The following is a 19,334-nucleotide window of genomic DNA, read 5'->3' on the forward strand; positions in this document are numbered from 1 at the left end:
TTACCAACCGGTCGGAATTATTACCACCTCGTGGTAGGGGAACTACCACCCACGTTGCTCAAATCAGAACGGTCACAAAACGAGGGGCCGGGCAAATCTCCGTAAAAACCAACAGTAAAGAAAAAAAAAAAAAAACGCACATCCCAGATTTGAAATCGGCCACAAAAAAAATACTCTGCAAGCCCCACCAGCCGCCCTTCTCGCTTTCCTTCCCTCCCTCTTCATTTCCCCTCTTTTCTCCTCCTCTTCCCTTTTCCCTCTCTTTTTCCTTTCCTCACCTTCCGCCCGTGAAGCCATCGTTCTCTCCCTCTGTTAAAGGAGTTTCTTCGCACATAGGTCCTTTTTGTCCTATTCTTCACAGGTCGAGCTAGCTCTCGATCGTGACCCTTGTGTGTCGTTTCTTCTTTTCCCTTTTCTCCTCACATATCCAACCCCGCCTCTACGGCCTTGATCTGAAAAATCAGTCAAGATGGTTAAGTATGTTGTCCTGCTACTGCTGCCCATCTCCCCGTACCCCGATATCCATCCCATCATGGATGATCCGATTAAGGATAAGGGTGATTGTCGTTCGAGATGAGAATATCATGCTAACAATGTCTTGTATAGCTTCACTATCGAAGAGGTCCGTTCAGACAAGACACCCCCGCACCCGCTTGCATGATCCCGTCCTGCAGATGGGAAGGATGATGGGAAAACTCTGTGCGAGAGAACTAACACCATGTAGATCCGCGGCCTGATGGACCGTCCGACCAACATTCGGAACATGTCCGTCATTGCCCACGGTATGTGTTAAACTCACCAGCAAGGATCAATTCCTGGAATGCAACGCTGACAGACCTTCCCTCTCTCAGTCGATCACGGAAAGTCCACCCTTTCCGATGCCCTGGTCCACCGTGCCGGTATTATCTCTGCCGCCAAGGCTGGTGAGGGTCGTTACATGGACACCCGTCCTGACGAGCAGGAGCGTGGTATCACCATCAAGTCCACTGCCATCTCCCTGTACGCCAAGTTCGATGATGAGGAGGACCTCAAGGAGATCCCCGGCTGCAACGGTGGCGAGTTCTTGATCAACTTGATCGATTCCCCCGGTCACGTTGATTTCTCCTCCGAAGTCACTGCCGCTCTCCGTGTCACTGACGGTGCCCTCGTCGTCGTCGACTGTGTCTCCGGTGTCTGTGTCCAGACCGAGACTGTCCTTCGTCAGGCCCTCACTGAGCGTATCAAGCCCGTCCTGATCATCAACAAGGTCGACCGCTCCATGCTCGAGCTTCAGATCTCCAAGGAGGACCTCTACCAGTCCTTCTCCCGTACCGTTGAGTCCGTCAACGTCATCATCTCCACCTACCACGACCCTGCTCTTGGTGACGTCCAGGTCTACCCCGACCGCGGTACCGTTGCTTTCGGTTCCGGTCTCCACGGCTGGGCTTTCACTGTCCGCCAGTTCGCCGTCAAGTTCGCCCGCAAGTTCGGTGTCGACCGCAAGAAGATGCTTGAGCGTCTGTGGGGTGACAACTACTTCAACGCCAAGACTAAGAAGTGGACCAACAAGGCCCCCGAGGGTGGTGAGCGTGCCTTCAACCAGTTCATCTTGGACCCCATCTTCAAGATCTTCGCTGCCATCAACAACGACAAGAAGGACCAGATCCCCACTCTCCTCGAGAAGCTCGAGATCAAGCTCGCCAACGACGAGAAGGAGCTCCAGGGCAAGCAGCTCCTCAAGGCTGTCATGCGCAAGTTCCTTCCCGCCGCCGACGCCATGTTGGAGATGGTCTGTATCCACTTGCCTTCTCCCGTCCAGGCCCAGAAGTACCGTGCCGAGACCTTGTACGAGGGTCCCAAGGACGACGCTGCCTGCGTTGGTATCCGCGACTGTGACCCCAAGGCTCCTCTGATGCTGTACGTCTCCAAGATGGTGCCCACCTCCGATAAGGGTCGTTTCTACGCTTTCGGTCGTGTCTACTCCGGTACCGTCCGCTCCGGTCTCAAGGTCCGCATCCAGGGTCCCAACTACGTCCCTGGCCAGAAGACCGATCTCTTCATCAAGAGCATCCAGCGTACCATCTTGATGATGGGACGTTTCGTCGAGCCCATCGAGGATGTTCCTTGCGGTAACATCGTTGGTCTGGTCGGTGTTGACCAGTTCTTGCTCAAGTCCGGTACTCTTACCACCGACGAGACCGCCCACAACCTCAAGGTCATGAAGTTCTCCGTCTCTCCCGTCGTTCAGCGCTCCGTTGAGGTCAAGAACGCTCAGGATCTGCCCAAGCTGGTCGAGGGTCTCAAGCGTCTGTCCAAGTCCGACCCCTGTGTCCTGACCTTCATCTCCGAGTCCGGTGAGCACGTCGTCGCCGGTGCTGGTGAGCTCCACCTCGAGATTTGCTTGAAGGATCTCGAGGAGGACCACGCTGGTGTTCCTCTCCGTATCTCCGACCCCGTCGTCCAGTACCGTGAGACCGTCAGCGGCACCTCCAGCATGACTGCCCTGTCCAAGTCCCCCAACAAGCACAACCGTCTCTACCTGACTGCCCAGCCCCTTGACGAGGAGGTCTCCCTCGCCATCGAGGCCGGCAAGATCAGCCCCCGTGACGATTTCAAGGCTCGTGCCCGTATCCTCGCTGACGAGCACGGCTGGGATGTCACCGATGCCCGTAAGATTTGGTGTTTCGGTCCCGACACCTCCGGTGCCAACTTGCTGGTTGACCAGACCAAGGCCGTCCAGTACCTCAACGAAATCAAGGATTCCGTTGTCTCCGGTTTCCAGTGGGCCACCCGTGAGGGTCCCGTTGCTGAGGAGCCCATGCGCTCCATCCGCTTCAACATCCTTGATGTTACTCTTCACGCTGATGCTATTCACCGTGGTGGTGGTCAGATCATCCCCACTGCTCGTCGTGTCTTGTATGCTGCTACCATGCTTGCCGACCCCGGTATCCTGGAGCCCATCTTCAACGTCGAGATCCAGGTTCCCGAGCAGGCCATGGGTGGTATCTACGGTGTCCTTACCCGCCGCCGTGGTCACGTCTACACCGAGGAGCAGCGCCCTGGTACTCCCCTGTTCAACGTCAAGGCCTACCTGCCCGTCAACGAGTCCTTCGGTTTCCCCGGAGAGCTCCGTCAGGCCACCGGTGGTCAGGCTTTCCCCCAGTCTGTCTTCGACCACTGGTCTGTCCTCCCTGGTGGATCTCCTCTTGATCCCACCACCAAGCCCGGTCAGGTCGTTACTGAGATGCGTAAGCGCAAGGGTCTCAAGGAGCAGGTTCCTGGCTACGAGAACGTAAGTTTTCTCTGTTTCACTATGGTTTTCGATCTGATGCTAATCCTTTCTGCAGTACTACGACAAGCTGTAAACACGTTCCAAGCAAGCCGACTAGGTTTCAAGTCTGTGATGGTTGGAATCCTATTATGAGATTGACGAACGCAATACCCTGTCTACGTTGAGGGGGATGGAAAATGAAAATGAGGTGAAACAGCTTAATGTCGTATGTGGATTGTCGAATACCTAGAAGTAGAATCCAGGTGTGCACGAGCATTTGCTTTGGCTTTTTTATTACGTTTACGACTGCGAGAGCTTTTCCGATAGTTCAGTTGCTGTCCCATAGTTGGACATTAAAATATGAGATGGCAGTTCAAGTTCACCGCTGTTTTATTAGAACAATCGTAGATGTAGCTGCTCTGTAGTCGCCCTGTAGACTATACGGAGTTGATCTGTGCTGGTGTGTTTTGATAGTAGAAGTTTTCGTCAGAATTAAGCAACGGGCAGGCTCGGAGGGCAGTCACGTGGTATTCTGTCATCCGCGTCGCTCGCGTTTCCCCGGCTTTTTCGAACCGCCAGGCTTTGTCGAATATTTATCGAGTCCTTACTGCCAAGCCATGGTTTGATCTGTCGTTCGCATCGCTTTCGTCCCATCATTCTTGCAGTCGCTGGATAGTGTCCCTCCCTTGCAACATCTTTTCGAGTTCCTCGGTTCCAACTGTCGGTTTCAAACGGCGAGGACGGACGCCTGCCTGATCGACCGTCAAGAGCTTCGAGCCACAGACCCCTCTCTTTGGTGACAATCGGGCCCAGATTGCCCGACCCTACTCGACATCATGCAACTTACCGAGAACGAGGCAACGGAGGTGAAGAAATGGGTTGTCAGGAAGCTGGAGGATATGTAAGTGTTGTTCTCTGTCCGCAAGAGGAACCGTCACGCTTCGAGCGCCCAACCTGCCTTGTCCGCGCGCGCCGTTCGCTCGACTAACCTCTCGTCGCCTGACAGCTCTGATGCCGACTCCGATGTACTTGCCGACTATGTTCTGGCGCTGATCAGGACCGATGCTCCCGACGAGGATATCCGGAAGGCTTCGGTGGATAACTTGGAGGATTTCCTTCGTGAACGTTAGTTTCTTTTTTTTTTCCCCTTGCGCCGCCGGGCTTGAGATGAGATGGTTTTCTTGTGTGCTTGGTCACAATGGCTACATTTTGCTGACGTTCTCTGTTATCTTCGGGTCATGTACAGACACCGTGAATTTCGTCGACGAGCTCTTCGCGACCTTTGCGTCGAAACCGCAGCCCGCTGCTGCTGCCCAACCGTCGTATGCGCAGGGCCAGTCGCAGGATGCATCTGCGCCCGCTCCCCAAAACCAGCAGCAGCAGCAACAACCACAGCAACCACAGAATGCATTCAACCCTCCAACCGGTCCTTCCAAAGGCCCCTTCGGAGCACAGCAGATGGGCAACAATTTCCCCGGACAAGCGCCAGGTGGTGATGGTCAGCACAACTTCAACCGCAAGCGTACGTTCCAGGAGGGTTTCCAGATGGACGTGGACCGCGAAGAAGTCCCGCAAAATCGCACTTACAAGACCCCCCGCCGGGGACGTGGTGGTGGCCGAGGGGACTGGATGGGTGGCAGGGATGGTCGCGCAGGCGGACCCGGGCAACAGCAGCAACCACACACTTTCAACCCTCAAGCCCCGGGATTCGTCATGCCCCCCACGTTCCCGCCGTTCGATCAGAACGATCCCATGGCGGCGATGATGGCGCTGCAGAGCATGGGGTTCCCCCAGATGCCGGGAATGCCGCCGATGCCGATGCCGCCGGCGGGCGCTGGGCAGCAGCCGGGCGAAATGGTGCCGAAGAGCTCGGAGCGGTGTCCGTTCTATGAGACGCAGGGAATCTGCTACCTGGGGACTACGTGTCCGTACCAGCATGATACTGCGGGCGGGGCTTCTAAGACGGATGGTATGTATTTGGCTTGCTATCTAAAAGGCGTGCGTGACTGAGGACTGATTTTTTCAGGCGCAGAATACGATCCCAAGGCTTCGAGTATCGTTACAGACTACCAGAGACGATCGGACGGGCCGCCTATGCGGGGCGGCGACCGCGGTCGTGGCCGTGGCCGTGGCGGCGACAGAGGTGGATTTGGCGGCCGAGGACGTCGGTCCGAGTTCTCCTCTGCTGGTCCCAACGAGGATACGTCGATTACGACAATCGTCGTGGAGCAGATTCCCGACGACAAGCTCGACGACGCGACGGTCCGGGAGTTCTTCTCGCAGTACGGTGAAATCACGGACCTGTCGTTACAGCCGCACCGACGACTCGCGCTGATCACTTACGAGAACCACGCGGCCGCCAAGAGCGCCTGGTCCAGCCCGAAGGTAATCTTCGACAACCGTTTCGTCAAGGTCTACTGGCACAAGCCCAAGGGCGACCGGAACGGGGACTCCCGGCCGCACCATCACGCCGGCGCGGGCGGCGACTCGGAGGCCCCGGCTTTCAACCGGGAGGAGTTCGAGAAGCAGCAGGAGGAAGCGCAGCGCGCCCACGAGGAGAAGCTCAAGAAACGCAAGGAGACCGAAGAGGCCAAGCAAGCCCTGGAACGACAGCGCGATGAGTTGCTCAAGAAGCAGCAGGAAGAGAGACAGCGGCTGATGCAGAAACTCGGCGGCAGCGGCGCCGCCAGCAGCAGCAATGGCGACGCTACCGGCGGCGGCGGCGCGTCTCCCGACGGAGGAGATGGCCGGTCCCCGTCGGCGCAACCGGAGCATGTCAGCGAGCAGACCAAGCAGCTTCGGGCGCAGCTGGCCGCTCTGGAGGCTGAGGCCAAGAGCCTGGGGATCGATCCTGCTGGTGGGGGTGCGTCCGGGCCGGGCTATCGCGGCCGCGGCCGAGGCGCCTACGGTCGAGGTGGATTCGCCCCTCGTGGCCGGGGCGGCTACGATCCCTATTATCGGGGCGGCGGTGGCTACCGTGGTCGTGGTGGCATGGCCGGTCGTGGCGGTGTGCTCCGTCTGGATAACCGACCCAAGCGCGTGGCTGTCTCCGGGGTGGAGTTCAACTCGGAGAAGGATGAAGCCTTGCGACAGTTCTTGATTGTAAGTGTCCTCCCGTTTCAGTCCAAGGCTTGCAATTCAGCCATTCTGATTACTAACATCATATCCAGGGCGTCGGCGAATACTCCTCCATCGAACCCAACCCCGACCAGCCCGACTCCCTCATCGTGGCCTTCAAGGAACGCTACCAGGCCGAGAAATTCATGTTCGGCCCCCGCGACATCCCGTCCGTCGGTCAGGTCGAGCTCGCCTGGGTGGCCAACCCGCCCATCTCCCTTCCTCAGCCTGGTGGTGGTGGTGGTGGGGGTGGGGGCTCCGACACCAACAAGACCGGCTCGGACGAGGATACGTTGATGGACACCACGCCGATCGCGTCGGGGGTGCCAGACCAGACCTCCGGCCGGAAGGACGGCGGCCATGATGTCGATTATGATGTTGCGGAGATGGATGATAGCTGGGGGGTGGAGTGATTTGACTAGGTTGGTGTTTTGATAGGGTTAGGTCTGTTTGAGAGTGAGATTTCATGTGTTCTTAGATGGGAGCATTTTCGCTGGTACTCTGGAATGTGGGTTCCATTTTGGGGAGATAAAATATGATGAGATTCGGGGCCTGTAATCGTGTTCACGTATGGACGGGAGGTAGAGTTGAGATGAGTGCTCGTAGCTGCTGCTGTTGCTGGTATGGTGTTGAAGTAGCTGTTGCTGCAACTTGAGAGAAACGAGGGTCATCTACCAGGGCTCTATTCCAGAGGGCATGACGATATACACCCTGCTAGGTATATTGGGCAAGTTTATGTATGGTAGAAGAAGTATAATTGGTGTTTGATAGGGGATATCCTATAAATGTGGTTATGCTCCGAATATATAGTTCCATAGTTTAACCTCAGGCCAGCACTCTGACCCTCAACAGGACGACCAGACTATTGAGGAGCATCTTACCAACTCACTGCCTTGGGCAGTATACGTAGTATACGTTAAAAGAAAACTAGTTTTGGAAGTTGAGGTGAGGCTAAACATATGCTTAGTCACAACAGGATAGTCAGATCTAATCAACTAACCAGCTAAAAGGGTCATCCACGTTGCACATAAACAACATGGCTCTTCTACCCAGTATATCCCTACTCCCAGCCAATCTCCAATCGCCCATCTGCTTCCCAATGCACGCCATCAGCAAAGCACTGCGCATGGCCCTCTCTCATCATGGCCCCCTTCATCCCACCCACCACCGAATACAAGTGCTACCAACACTCTATCAGCCCGCCCTAACTACATCCCCACAAACTCGGCGTCACACGCACAACCCCCGGGCATTCTCCAACCTAGACCTAGACCTAGATCCCAAGAGTAAATACCATCGACTCCGACTCCGCGAGCCCGAAGATCTCGTGACCGGCTTCGAAACCCTACTACATCTCCTCCGCAACCCGGCCGCCGCGCAGCACGTTCGCCATCTAGAAGTCCATGGATCTCGAGATGTTAGGGGCTGCGAAAAGACCCAGAGCCATCAAACGAGACGCGCGCGCTGCCGGAAGCAGATGTACGCAATCTGGAGACCGCTATCGCGCAAGCCGGATTCACCGAAGGCGACGAGCCGCAAAAGCTGCCGAAGATCCTCCTGCAAGACCCCGCGGGGAGAAAGATGTCCGTGACACGACACTTTTCATCCTTTCGCCATGCGTTGACTCCTTCGACGAACCGCCTGGTAGACGGAATCCCTCTCACCTCAGCCATGCAGCATTCAAACAAGCCCCTCGCCGCCCTCCCTGATCACAGTCTCCCCGCAACTCGAATCCCTGGCCCTCTACCACATGGGCGAGTACGACACCGCCCGCCCCGGCCTTCAGTCTAGTCCCGCTCCTCCGCCGGACCACAGCCCAAGCCGTCTCCCCTCACCTCCCGAACCTCCGGAAGATCACCTTCCTCCCGGACCACGACTCGCCCGAGAACGCCGGCGTGCATTACATCCCCGAGTCATATTTCCACCGCATCGACCTCGTGCGCCGCCTGCCCGCCCTGAAATCCGTCGCCGTCACGCTGGCGACATGGAACATCGAGGCCGGGACCCCGCCGCCCCCGCGCTCCGCGAACTACGAGGAAGATCCGCTTCACGCACTCGCTGATGCACGAGGCGGACCTGTGCTGCCTCATCGACGCCGCCAAGGGTTTGCGTAGGTTTACATACAAGATCGGCGGCCGGAGGGCTGCCCGAGGGCGGCAAGCAGACCGCGTCCATATCTCGCCGCCCCTCCAGAGTCTGTGGAGAAATCGACAGACCCTCGAGGAACTCGATCTCGACGTCGAGGACAATGTGTCGTGGGGGGAGGTCTATGGGACGGAGGGGCGGGGGCTTACCGCTGGGGAGTTGGAGTTTGGATGATCGGGACAGTGACGAGGAGTATAAGGAGGCGTGGGCGGAGGAGCGGGCTGCCCTAGATGTGAGGCTCGAGCTGCCGCCGCATGATATCTCGTTGATGGATTTCCCGGAGCTGAGGCGCTTAGGGGCGGGGCCGCACGCGCTTTGCTTTTTGGTGAGGGGCATAGGTCTGAATCGCTAGGGGGGGTGGGCCGTCCTCGCGATTCTCCTTGGTAGATTGTCTGACCCGGGCTTTGGAGGTGTTGCGGGTGTATGGACGGGGGGAAGAGGAGGAGGAGGAGGAGGAGGAGGAGGGTCGGGTCGCCGGATTTGGATGTTGATGCGGAATTGGTGAGGGCTTGTGGCTGAGAGGAGGGGTTTGATGAGGTGATTCCTAGGGGGAGGGATGTCCCTGACTGGGCGGGGGAGGAGCATCCGTTGGTCTGGAGGGGGCCTTATGGTGGGTGGGCTTGTTGAGGTTGTTGCTTGTTCGGTTGTGGAGAGCAACCTTTGAAGCACTTACGCAGGCTGTGCAAGGACTTGTGATATAGTCTAGTCCTTTAGGAACCTTTTCTTTAGAAGTACAGTACTTATATATATACTGTGTATATCCTACAGCAGATGTCGATGTCTCAAGGTTGATGTAGTAGGAAGCTTCCGCCAATCAGCGTTCATCAACAGGCCAACTATGACTAGAGTGGCGACGCGATAAACTCACTCACTGAACACAAAACTGCCCTGAGCAGTAGACACTTCTCTTCTTCTGACTTGAAATCCCACTTGTGAGTCACATCAGTGACCATTTTATGGTGACTATCAACGAATGGTTGGGAAGAAGGATTCCGCTCCGCTCACTCACTCTTTTTCTTGTTGGGGCCAACCATGTCGTCCATGTGCTTAGTCACGGCCTGGACTGGATAACGTAATCCACATGCGGGCTGGCCACACAAGCGGCCTGGCCGGCTTGCCAAGATTTCCAGTTAACATACAATTTTAAAGCTGAAAATCAACATATTTATACTGTTTAAATTGCCTTTTTTTAGTATTAAATCCTTGCAGGGCATTTTATATATATATAACTAAGTTGATTATAATCAGAACAGTAAAGTAGTATACAGCAGCAAGGCTGTTTTTTACTAAGCACCTTTAAAGGCCTTTTAGTTTTAAATACCTTATTAGCTTTATAGGCTTATTAAAAAGCCTTAACTGCCTTACCAACAGTTAAGCTGTTAAAGCCTAATATTTAGTAATAGCTTTATTTTTTCTTCTTTTTCAGGTGTTTATTAGTAGCCTAGAGTTAATAGTTCTTATACTTAAACAGGGCAGTTTAGCTTAATACTATTTTAGTACCCTTTAAAATATATAATATAGCTGTTTTTATAAACTCCAGAGGACTCTATATTTATTTATAAAACAGTTTTTTAACTATAGTTTTATACTTTTTTAATTACCTTATATTTTTAGGTGTTTTTAGTAATATTAAAGCTGTATTTGGCCGGCTGATTAGTATAGTTTTATAAAAATAATAAACTAGTTTTCTAAGTATTTTATCTGGCTGGAACAGTGCCAGCCCGGTAGCCTAAAAAATACTTTAAATTATTAAAGTTTTAAAGGCCTTAGTTTAAGCATTTAAATATATATCTAAAAAATTAATTTTATTAATATAGTAGATGTCTGTATAAATTAATTTTTTAATTAAACCGCTATACATCTTTTTAAAAGGCGCGAAATATGCGATATTAAAAGGTTAATAAAAATATAAAAAGTATACTAGTATATAAATAAAAATAATACTATTTTAACTGTATATTTTATTAAATTTAAATATTAAATAAAAGTTGTATTTGTTAAGAATTAAAAGACTATACTGGTCAACTCTTTAAAGCTTTATTAAAAAAATAAAGTATTTATAAAGCTAGTATAAACTAATATTATTACTGGTCCAGCTGTTTAGTAAAATATTAATTCTTTAAGTATAAGGCACCTTATTTTAATACTATATCTCTATATAAACTTTTTCTTTAAAAATTAAGTATAGAGGCAGGGCCCAGCCTGAGGTATTAATATACTTAATTAAAGTTATTTATTTATAGTTTTTAAACTATATAAAAAATAGCTTATTTATACAGTTAGATTTTATTACTATATATACAGTAGCTACTAAGCCCATAGCAAAGCTAATTTTATTAAAATTAAAAATATTCTTATTTAAAATACTGTACTTTAATATAGTTTTATAAACTTGGTTAAACCATTTTCTAATAACAGCCGGATTCTTGCAGAGAGTATACTTATAGTTATATTAATAAAAATAATAAGTTTTTAAAAAATTATATTTTTTAATAAAGTTGTATATCCAGTTCTTGCTGACAGATATATAGGCAGCTAAGTTGTATTTTTAGATTAAAATATTAGCTATTATACAGATTTAAAAAGGCCTAAATAAAAGGTCTTATTTATTTATAAAAAAAATCTACTTCTCTAAGACTTCCTTCTTTAAAAAAGTTAGTTTATATAATTTAATATATATATTACTAATTGCCTTAGTTCCTTGGAGGCGTATTTATAGAGTTGACTACAGAATATTGTATAATACTACTGCTTAATATATAGATAAAATTTTATTATTTTTTAAAGCCTTAATTGCCAAGATAATTCTGCCTTCTTATTCTACCAAGTTTTTTATTAATATAGCCATTTTTAATAGATTAGTAGGTGGTTGTTTGGCTTTGTTTTTAGTAGGGTGGAAGAAACGCGAAGTGGTGGCCAGGCCGCTTGTGTAGCCAGCCCACATGTGGATTATGTTAGTCAACCTAATTACTAGTAGGTAGATATATTGATAGATACCTCGGTTCATGACTATAGCCACGTTCATACTATACCTACATACACCAACAGATAAACAACCTCACCCAGCGGTCCCTGCCCCCAACCCACCCTCCCCTTCCAAAAAACCCAGATCCCCCAAAATGACAACAAAAGGCAGCTGCTTCTGCACCGCCATCCGCCTCGAATGCACCAGCCCACCCCTCACAACGGTCAGTCCTCTGCCCAGCCCAGCCCTATCCTGTCCCTCCAGTCCCAGTCCCAGTCTCAGTCTCAGTCTCAGTATCAGCATCTCAGCCCCAGAACCCCCCTCCCCCTCCCCCCTTTCTCTCCCCAGATAACCCCACCCAACCCAACAGACTCAACCCTAACACCACAGTGAACGCAACAGGGTCTCTGCCACTGCCACGACTGCCGCAAACTCACCGGCTCAGCCTACTCGCACAGCGTCCTCGTGCCCACGCCGGCCGTGCGGGTGGTCGCCGGCACGCCCAAGGCCGTGGCCAAAACGGCCGAGAGCGGGAATGCGGTGCGGAATTACTTCTGTGGGGATTGTGGTTCGTTCCCCCCCCCCCGGCCTTTCCCTTACTTTCTGTTTTTGCATTTCTGGGGGATGAGGATGGTTGATGGCTGGTTGGCTTGCTTTGCTTTATGGGAAGGCTGGCTTCAGTAGCTAACGTATGTGGCATGTTGACGATGGGATAGGCTCGCCCCTTTACGGGCACAAGATTAATCCGGATGGGCGGCCGGCGGAGGTGACGGTTGTGCGGGCCGGGGTGCTGGATGATGTTGAGGTGGTGGAGAGGAGGCCCGAGGCGGAGTTGTTTACGGGGCGGCGGTTGGGGTGGGTTGCGGCTGTGGAGGGGGCGGGGCAGTTTTGTGGGATGTTGGAGTTCTCTTAGTTCTTTGGGTGGTTATTCTTGGATGTTGATGTAGAAGATGTATGGGGTGGTTGGGTTGGGTTGGAGTTAGGATACGGGTTTTGTATAGTAACTAGGGGAGATTGGTGTGTAATGCACTTGACATTGCTGTGGCTAACTGAAGAAGTGATGTCTACCCAATGCTCTAAGTCAGGACTACCTATCTCAAAATCAACGCTCTAAGTTTGTACAAAGACTGCCCGCGTCTATACATACTTTCTGAGTCTCAGCCGACACAAAACAAGCTTACTACCGCCTGCTTCGGACTGCATCATCCTCACTGTCGCTGTCCATCTGGTCTAGCATCCGGTCGATCTCGTCGCCCGCCTGGGCTTCCAACCCGGTGGCTTCCTCGGCCGACCCGGCTCGTGGCTGGCCATGACCATGGGTACTACCGGAATAGGAGGGCTGGCTCCACGGTACGCGCAGACTCGACTCCTGCGACCCGTTGCTGCTCCGTGGGACGTGCTGGTGCTGAGGCCGCCGCGAATGCTGGGAGTGGGTCGAGTGGTACCCCGAGTGGCCGGGGCTGGACATGAACAGCAGCGTCTCGATCGCGTCCTGCTCCATTGCGCTACTCCGGGCGCGGTCGTGCTGCTCACCCGCCACGCCACCATGGCGCGCGGACGGCATGGAGCCAGACGGCTGGAGCGGAGGCGTCCCCGGTACCAAGATGGTGTCGGAGTTTGCGCTGGACTGGGACAGGCCCACGTCCTGGTGGGAATGATGTCTGCGATGAGTGAAGGTGGGCGGGCTGATGAACTCATTTGGGTTCGGACGTCGACGGCGGTTCCCGTGACTTCCTCCCTTCGAAATGATATCTACAGGCGGGGCGAGTTTCGGACGGGTGGAGTGGTCTATATGAGAATGAGAATGATGATGATGATGATGATGATGATGATAGTGATTTCTCGAGAATCCCGCATGCGGAGATGCAGCAGCCTCCGACCAGGCCGCTGGGGAGAGCCGCGCCGACCCCACGGGCCGGTTGAACCCAGCCGTGCCATACATGTCTGGCGACGACATCGTCATGCTGGCAGGCGAGCCCATCCCCTCTGGGTGTTGTGCATCGACCTGGTCAAGATAGGCCAGCTGCCCCGATCGCACCAGCGAGTCAATGCGCGCCGTCGGCGGCAGGTCCTGGGCCTTCTGCATCTGTCGGCTCTTTTCAATTTTGGCCGCCGCATACGAAAGGCGAGTGCGCAGGTGCACGGACAACTGAACTCATATCAGCAACCCCAGCACCCCACCAGAAGTAGAAGGAACAAGTTACCGCTGCGATTCGGCTTTCGCGGGAGAGCGACCCGATACTGCTCGACCGGAGCCTCTCCATCCCTCTTCCCCCCGTCTTCGACGTCTCCGTAACAGAATCAGCAAACCCTGGCGCACGTTGCTTCCCCGGCGAGCCCTTTCCAGAAGGACTGCGCGATACCGAGAGTGGTCGGGGCGTGGCCTGCTGCCCCGCGATCGCTTCCTCGATGCTCAGCTGTCTGCCTCCCGACACGGACCGAACCGAGTTGGATACCTTCGACGGCTGCGACACGGCCGATGAAGTTCCCTGCGAAGCCGATACACGCGAAGAGGAGTACGAGGAGCCGTGCCTATCATCGTCATACAACGGGAACTCAGGCGTCAAGTGGGCAGTGGCCGGTCCCACGAGCGAGGATTGATCCGTCGACGACGACGATCCCCGCGCGACACCTCCCTGCGATTCTGGATCATTGGCAGCCTTACTGAAGCCCAAAGCACCGTCCCGTCTCTCACCCCTTGCATCATACCGAGAGTCAATCTGTCGCGACGAGGAAGACTGCGCGGAGTGCACGTGCTGGCGCGGATCCAAGCGCGGCGCTCCGCTGCTCATGTTGGGCCCGGACTATAGAAAAGCGGGCGGAACGGACTGACTGCAATGCAGTGTGTTTTCTTTGTCTGGTACTGTCTTGGGAGCAGACGATGTTCTACGGGGAAGCAGGGCAGATACAATGACTCAAGCCCCTCCCCATCCCCAGATTGAGAGTAATCAAACTTCGGATTTTCGCTGAAGTCGCAGAGAAAATCCGCATGAACTGGACGTATCTTATTCGCCGCAGATTTTCCCCCGATTGCTAGGCGTTGCGGATATTTTTGGCGCGGGAATGTCCCGCAGCCCCGACCCAGTCAATCAACCCACTCGGACTGACACACTCAGTGTACTCGAGTCGAACACGGTCCTCACTCAGGGGGTGGGATGTGTACTGGGTTCGTGGCTTCCCTGCAAGGAGGCAGATGTTGTGGAATCTTCGGACGGTCGCAGCAGGGTGGCAGGCGATGCGGCAAGACGCAGCAATGTCTCTCACACGTCTCTCTCACGCGAGCCTCAGTCCGAACACCAGGTCGAACGGCCGAAGGAGGACGACTCGAGGGGTAGAAGGTAGAGAAAGGCCATAAGAGAGTAACCGCGGCTTGCAGAATAGATCAATTGACAAACAGGCCAACAATCTATCAAGCTTGTCCGTGGGGAAAACACCGGGACGCCAGACTCGCAGTCGCCAGGCGACGACGAGTCGGAGGGCGACGCGTTCACAGCGCAGTCACGTGGTGATAACTGTCAGTCCGGGTGCCTGGGATACCAGGCACCAAAGCGGCATGGAAAGAATCTACACCACCACCACCAACAAACAACGTCATGATCCAAATTGACAAATGACACCAAGTCAATCTATTTCTTCCTGGTATAGAGCAAGCATCAATCCCAAGAACGAGTAACAATGAGTATATTTTCAAACCATGTCAGAGAAGAAATAGGGTCCAAGCAACAAAACTCAACGCCATCCATCCCATGCAGCATGCACATAGATACACATGGATATTATTCACAGAAGCAACTTTTGAAATAAACCTGTAAATAACCTGACCCTGAAAAAAGCAACTAGGTGCTCTACCTGCGCTTCTTGCCACCGCCGCCCCCTTCTCCGTCTTGGGCCTTCCGCTTCTTACCTTCACGACGCCAGTAGTCATCGCGCTCTCTCTTCTCGCGCTCCGCCTTCTTCTCCAGACCCTCGGCCACCTTGGCGCGGTACACCTTGCGGCGCTCCTCCTGCTTCGCCGCGCGCTTGGCCTGCTTCTCGTTGCGCATGGTGTTGAGCTTCTGCATGAGGTCGCGCGCCTTCTTCTCCTCGCCTCCGAGGACCACCGCCCGCTTCTGCATGTAAGTCTTGTCCTTGTGGTGCTTCATCTTGGTGATTTGCGACTTGAAGGGCAGGTCCGTGGCCAGCTGGCGCGGCACACGCAGCGGGTTGAAGTGACGCTCGGGGCGCTCGATCTTGCGGTACGCCGAGTCCTTCTCGAGCGGGGTGGGGATGCCCTTCTCGCGCCGGACCTCGCCGGTGAGACGCATGCCGTGCCAGCCGCTGTCCGCCGCGCCCTCCTCGGCCAGATCCAGCAGGTTGGTGACCGGGTTGTAGAAGCGGTGGGGCTTGATCGGGTACCAGGCCCGCAGGAAGACGATGTCACTCATGAGGATCTTGTCCTCGAAGGTGGCACGGAAGTAGCCCTCGGGCTTGCTCAGCGCGCGCTTGATCTGACCGCGGATGCCGGAGACGGTGCGGATCGAGGCGCCCTCGAATTTGGCAATCTCCAGGGAGGAGTTGAACATGTCCTTGATGAAGGCGGTGTTCTTGAAGATCTTGTAGGGAACACCCGTCAGCTTGAGCTTCTTGACGATCTCGGTGTGTTCGTCGACGTTCAGCACCACACCGGTGGCGGCGATGCGGAAGCCAGGGGCCTTGTTGGAGAAGGATTGCAAGCAGCAGAAACCGGTGTTGGGCGCCACCAGCGGGCCGTAGAAGGTAGCGAAGCAGTGCATGTGTTCGGGGGTGTACTTGAGCATACGGTTACGCGTCCGACTGTCGGAGGTGCTGTAGATCGGCAGGGACTGGAAGCGGCGCCAGCCGAGGGAAAAGATGAGGGGATCGCCGCTCTTGAGGATCTTCTTGTGCCAGCGGTGGCGCTTGATGCGGATCTGGACATAGCCGAAGCGGTCCTCGGTGGGTGCCAGGCCACCCACAATGACGGGGTAGCGAGGGTTGAACTTCGTGGCGAACTCGCAGGGCACCTTCTCGAGAACGATACGTGCATATGTGCCGGCCTTGAAACCTTCCGCTCGGGCGCGGGAAGCCGGGTCGAGCAGATCAAACTCGGCGCGGTTGATGTCGAGTTGCTTCTGTAGCTTAGCCTTCTGCATGTCGTACCAGTCGTCCTCCCCGAACTCCTCATCCCCTCCACCATCCTTGCGCGAGTTATCCTTGGAGTTTGCAAATCCCTCGCGATCTTCCTCCTCGAAGCGGAGTCGTAGCTCTTCTTTCTTCTTCGCATTGCGCTCACGCTCTGCGTCCAGATCGACGGGACCCTCCTCTTTCTCACCCTCCTCGCCACCCTCTTCGTCGTCGGAAAGACCGTTGAAAGCTTCGCCCGTTTCCAGGTCCTCGAATTCACCATCTCCTTCGTCGTCCGAGCCAAAGGCATCGTCCATATCCGAATCATCGTCACCGTCACCAGACAACTTGGCCGTGACAAATCTGCTTCGTAAAGACTCGATAAGCTCCTCATCCTGCCACTTCTCTTCCAGCTTGGCGTAGTCAAACTCAGGAATATGACGGAACTCCTCTTCTTCCTTCTGCTCGGCGCCGGTCTTCTTGAAGAAGGTGTCCTCTTCCTGCTCATCCTCGTCCTCGTCCTCGTCTTCGTTCTCATCACGACCGCTCCATCTGGGCATCACGGCCTCAGGGGCGATGGATTCGTCGTACAGCATCCGCGACAAATCAGTGATGCGGAACTTCGGGCGCTTCGAGTGAAGTGACTTGGCATTAGCAAGCATGTTCTCTTTCCAGCGAGCATTCTCCTCATCGTCAGAGTCCTCCTCGTCGTCACTCTCCAAAATCTGGTCCTCCACGGATGAGATAGAGCCGAGATCAGAGTCGCTATCAGCAAACTCAAGATCACCTTCGGTCTGGCGAGCATTGCCGTTTTGCCTCTCCCTGAAGTTGGCTTCGAAATCTGCGGGTGCGGAAGCATCAATCTCTTCATCCTCGCTAATGTCCTCCTCCAGTTCATCTTCGTCCAGCTCTTCGGCATCATCCTCATCCTCTGCGCTCTCGAAACCTTCGTCTTCATCGTCCACAACATCGGCATTGTTGTTCTCGCCGTCGAGGAACCGAGCGTGGCGCTTGTGTTTTCTTCCAGCAGCACCGTCATCCTCGTCTGCCTTTGCAATGGCTTCACCACCACGGAAGAGGCGGACACCGCCGTCAGCTTCACCGAGAAGCTTGCGCTCACCCTGCAGGCCAACAACCAGTTGCTCGCCAAGACCGCGCTCATCGTCGTCGGACTCGTCCTCGTTTCGTTCGAAGTTTGAGGTTTTCACGTCAATGTAAACGGCATCCTTATCCACCAACACACCACCAACATCAGACATGGGCGCGAACAAGAGCTTTTGCTTATCCCCCAATCGGCGCCGGCTGGTCTTGCCGTTGGCCTTTGCAGCCTGCTGCTCGAAGAACGGTGTCGGGCACGGATCCGGCAGAGACTCGATAGCGGAGACCGTCAAATCACCGACTCCCGGAACGTGCACCCGCGCTCCCTGAGCCGAGAAGTTGGTACCGCGCAGGTAACCATAAAGAGCTATCGTTCTATCACATTTCGGGTCCTCCTCGATCTGGGTGGGTGGCGTGATATCCAAGAAGCGATCTGCGAGGGCGTAGGGGTGGGAGTTACGCCATACGAGGGGTCGAGGGTTCTTCATCACGGACAGGAAGCGGGAGAGATTGTGGACTTCGCGATCGGGGTAACGACCGTTGACGACTCCGGAGAGGTAGAAGAGCTTGGCGCCGTTGTAAAGTTCGCTCCAGAAACGGTGCTTGAGACGCTTCTTGGCGGCCTGCAGAGTGCTCTGCTTCTTGAAAAGGTCGAGATGGGTCAGAATACCGAAAACGTTACCGGGCATACCGTGGGAGCCAAGGACGTTCAAGAACTCCATGGTCTCCATCTCGAATCCATAGTTACCGTCGATCATCAGCAGCACGATATCAGCGATCTTGGCGACATCGATCATGCTAGCGAGGGAATCGGAGGGCGATTCGAGGAACGTGAGACGACGTTTCTTCGAGGTGACCACAGTCAAGGGGCCTTTCGGTGTGCTGAGGGTCTGTTTCGTGTAGCGACGGACGAGGGACTTGATAAGGGTCGTCTTGCCCACCTAGATCGAACACAACCACTGTCAGAATTTCCTGTTCCTGGATTCTCGCATGTGAAACCCCGCTGGAATACTTACTCCAGGTGGTCCGACGATGGCGACAATGAGAGGAGGCGCCTCTTCGGGCAGACGATCCACGAGAGGCACATGAAGTCTCTTTTCTTTGATCTAGATAAGTGAGGGTGCAAGGTCAGTGGCGTTGTCAAAAGTTGTATCGTTGCGGAGGGTGTGTAGCGCATACATCGTGCGATCTCGCGCCGGCCTTGTTCAATTTGCCAGGGTTCGAGAAGGCAAAAGCTTTAGGGTTCGGTCCTGTGAGAGTGACTTCTGTCAGCTACCTGATCACGTTGAAGAAACGATGTTGGAACAAGCCGGCAACTTCATCCCGGAGGCATGCGCAAAAAGATCCATTACATACCATCATACTTTTTCTTCTCCTTGGTGGCTCGATGCGACCTGTTGGATTGCTGCTCCATTGTGGGAAAAGTAAGAGGTCTAGAAGACCTCTAGAGTAAAATCCTTTCCCCGCTTTGATTCGAAGCCGTGACACAGCAAAAAAGGTGAGCGCAAATCTGCAAGACTGCTCCGAATATCTTTCCAAAGCTTGGCTCCAAAATTATTATTCCCATTTTCTTTTGCCGGAAGAAGCTTTTCTCCGAGTCCCGGGGTCTTTCCCGCCCGAAGCACACCAACGGGCGGT

General features: G+C 53.8%; 7 protein-coding genes across 7 annotated transcripts; 4 read left to right on the forward strand and 3 right to left on the reverse strand.

Annotated features, from left to right (window-relative positions):
• Nucleotides 1-22: 22 nt before the first annotated feature.
• BO86DRAFT_202244 (uncharacterized protein) lies at nucleotides 23-388 on the reverse strand. The gene has a single exon (XM_025666757.1). It carries the CDS (start codon nucleotides 295-297, stop codon nucleotides 73-75), a length of 225 nt encoding a protein of 74 aa, XP_025523820.1. The 5' UTR covers nucleotides 298-388; the 3' UTR covers nucleotides 23-72.
• Nucleotides 389-736: 348 nt separating this feature from the next.
• On the forward strand, nucleotides 737-3,344 carry BO86DRAFT_421980 (elongation factor 2; the record flags this gene model as incomplete). The annotated part of the gene is made up of 3 exons (XM_025675310.1): nucleotides 737-782; nucleotides 852-3,271; nucleotides 3,327-3,344. The coding sequence occupies 3 exons, from the start codon at nucleotides 737-739 to the stop codon at nucleotides 3,342-3,344; spliced, it is 2,484 nt and encodes an 827-aa protein (XP_025523821.1).
• Nucleotides 3,345-3,746: 402 nt separating this feature from the next.
• BO86DRAFT_458832 (CCCH zinc finger and RRM domain protein) lies at nucleotides 3,747-6,917 on the forward strand. The gene is made up of 5 exons (XM_025677318.1): nucleotides 3,747-4,151; nucleotides 4,257-4,375; nucleotides 4,497-5,219; nucleotides 5,277-6,352; nucleotides 6,421-6,917. The coding sequence occupies exons 1-5, from the start codon at nucleotides 4,087-4,089 to the stop codon at nucleotides 6,778-6,780; spliced, it is 2,343 nt and encodes a 780-aa protein (XP_025523822.1). The 5' UTR covers nucleotides 3,747-4,086; the 3' UTR covers nucleotides 6,781-6,917.
• Nucleotides 6,918-7,333: 416 nt separating this feature from the next.
• BO86DRAFT_412727 (uncharacterized protein) lies at nucleotides 7,334-8,864 on the forward strand (the record flags this gene model as incomplete). Its single annotated transcript, XM_025674674.1, has 4 exons — nucleotides 7,334-7,751; nucleotides 7,790-8,011; nucleotides 8,083-8,477; nucleotides 8,696-8,864. The coding sequence occupies exons 1-4, from the start codon at nucleotides 7,404-7,406 to the stop codon at nucleotides 8,862-8,864; spliced, it is 1,134 nt and encodes a 377-aa protein (XP_025523823.1). The 5' UTR covers nucleotides 7,334-7,403.
• A 2,679-nt stretch (nucleotides 8,865-11,543) lies between these two features.
• Nucleotides 11,544-12,599, forward strand: BO86DRAFT_412728 (GFA family protein). Its single transcript, XM_025674675.1, has 3 exons — nucleotides 11,544-11,700; nucleotides 11,880-12,045; nucleotides 12,194-12,599. Exons 1-3 carry the CDS (start codon nucleotides 11,632-11,634, stop codon nucleotides 12,388-12,390), a joined length of 432 nt encoding a protein of 143 aa, XP_025523824.1. The 5' UTR covers nucleotides 11,544-11,631; the 3' UTR covers nucleotides 12,391-12,599.
• On the reverse strand, nucleotides 12,426-14,404 carry BO86DRAFT_202350 (uncharacterized protein). Its single transcript, XM_025666758.1, has 2 exons — nucleotides 13,682-14,404; nucleotides 12,426-13,626 (listed from the first exon to the last, which is right to left on the reverse strand). Exons 1-2 carry the CDS (start codon nucleotides 14,267-14,269, stop codon nucleotides 12,658-12,660), a joined length of 1,557 nt encoding a protein of 518 aa, XP_025523825.1. The 5' UTR covers nucleotides 14,270-14,404; the 3' UTR covers nucleotides 12,426-12,657.
• Nucleotides 14,405-15,173: 769 nt separating this feature from the next.
• On the reverse strand, nucleotides 15,174-19,213 carry BO86DRAFT_450673 (GTPase BMS1). Its single transcript, XM_025676808.1, has 4 exons — nucleotides 19,053-19,213; nucleotides 18,876-18,946; nucleotides 18,713-18,802; nucleotides 15,174-18,637 (listed from the first exon to the last, which is right to left on the reverse strand). Exons 1-4 carry the CDS (start codon nucleotides 19,108-19,110, stop codon nucleotides 15,323-15,325), a joined length of 3,534 nt encoding a protein of 1,177 aa, XP_025523826.1. The 5' UTR covers nucleotides 19,111-19,213; the 3' UTR covers nucleotides 15,174-15,322.
• Nucleotides 19,214-19,334: the final 121 nt, after the last annotated feature.

This window comes from Aspergillus japonicus (genome assembly GCF_003184785.1).
Source record: "Aspergillus japonicus CBS 114.51 unplaced genomic scaffold BO86scaffold_65, whole genome shotgun sequence".
In the NCBI taxonomy this organism is placed as follows: Eukaryota; Fungi; Ascomycota; class Eurotiomycetes; order Eurotiales; family Aspergillaceae; genus Aspergillus; species Aspergillus japonicus.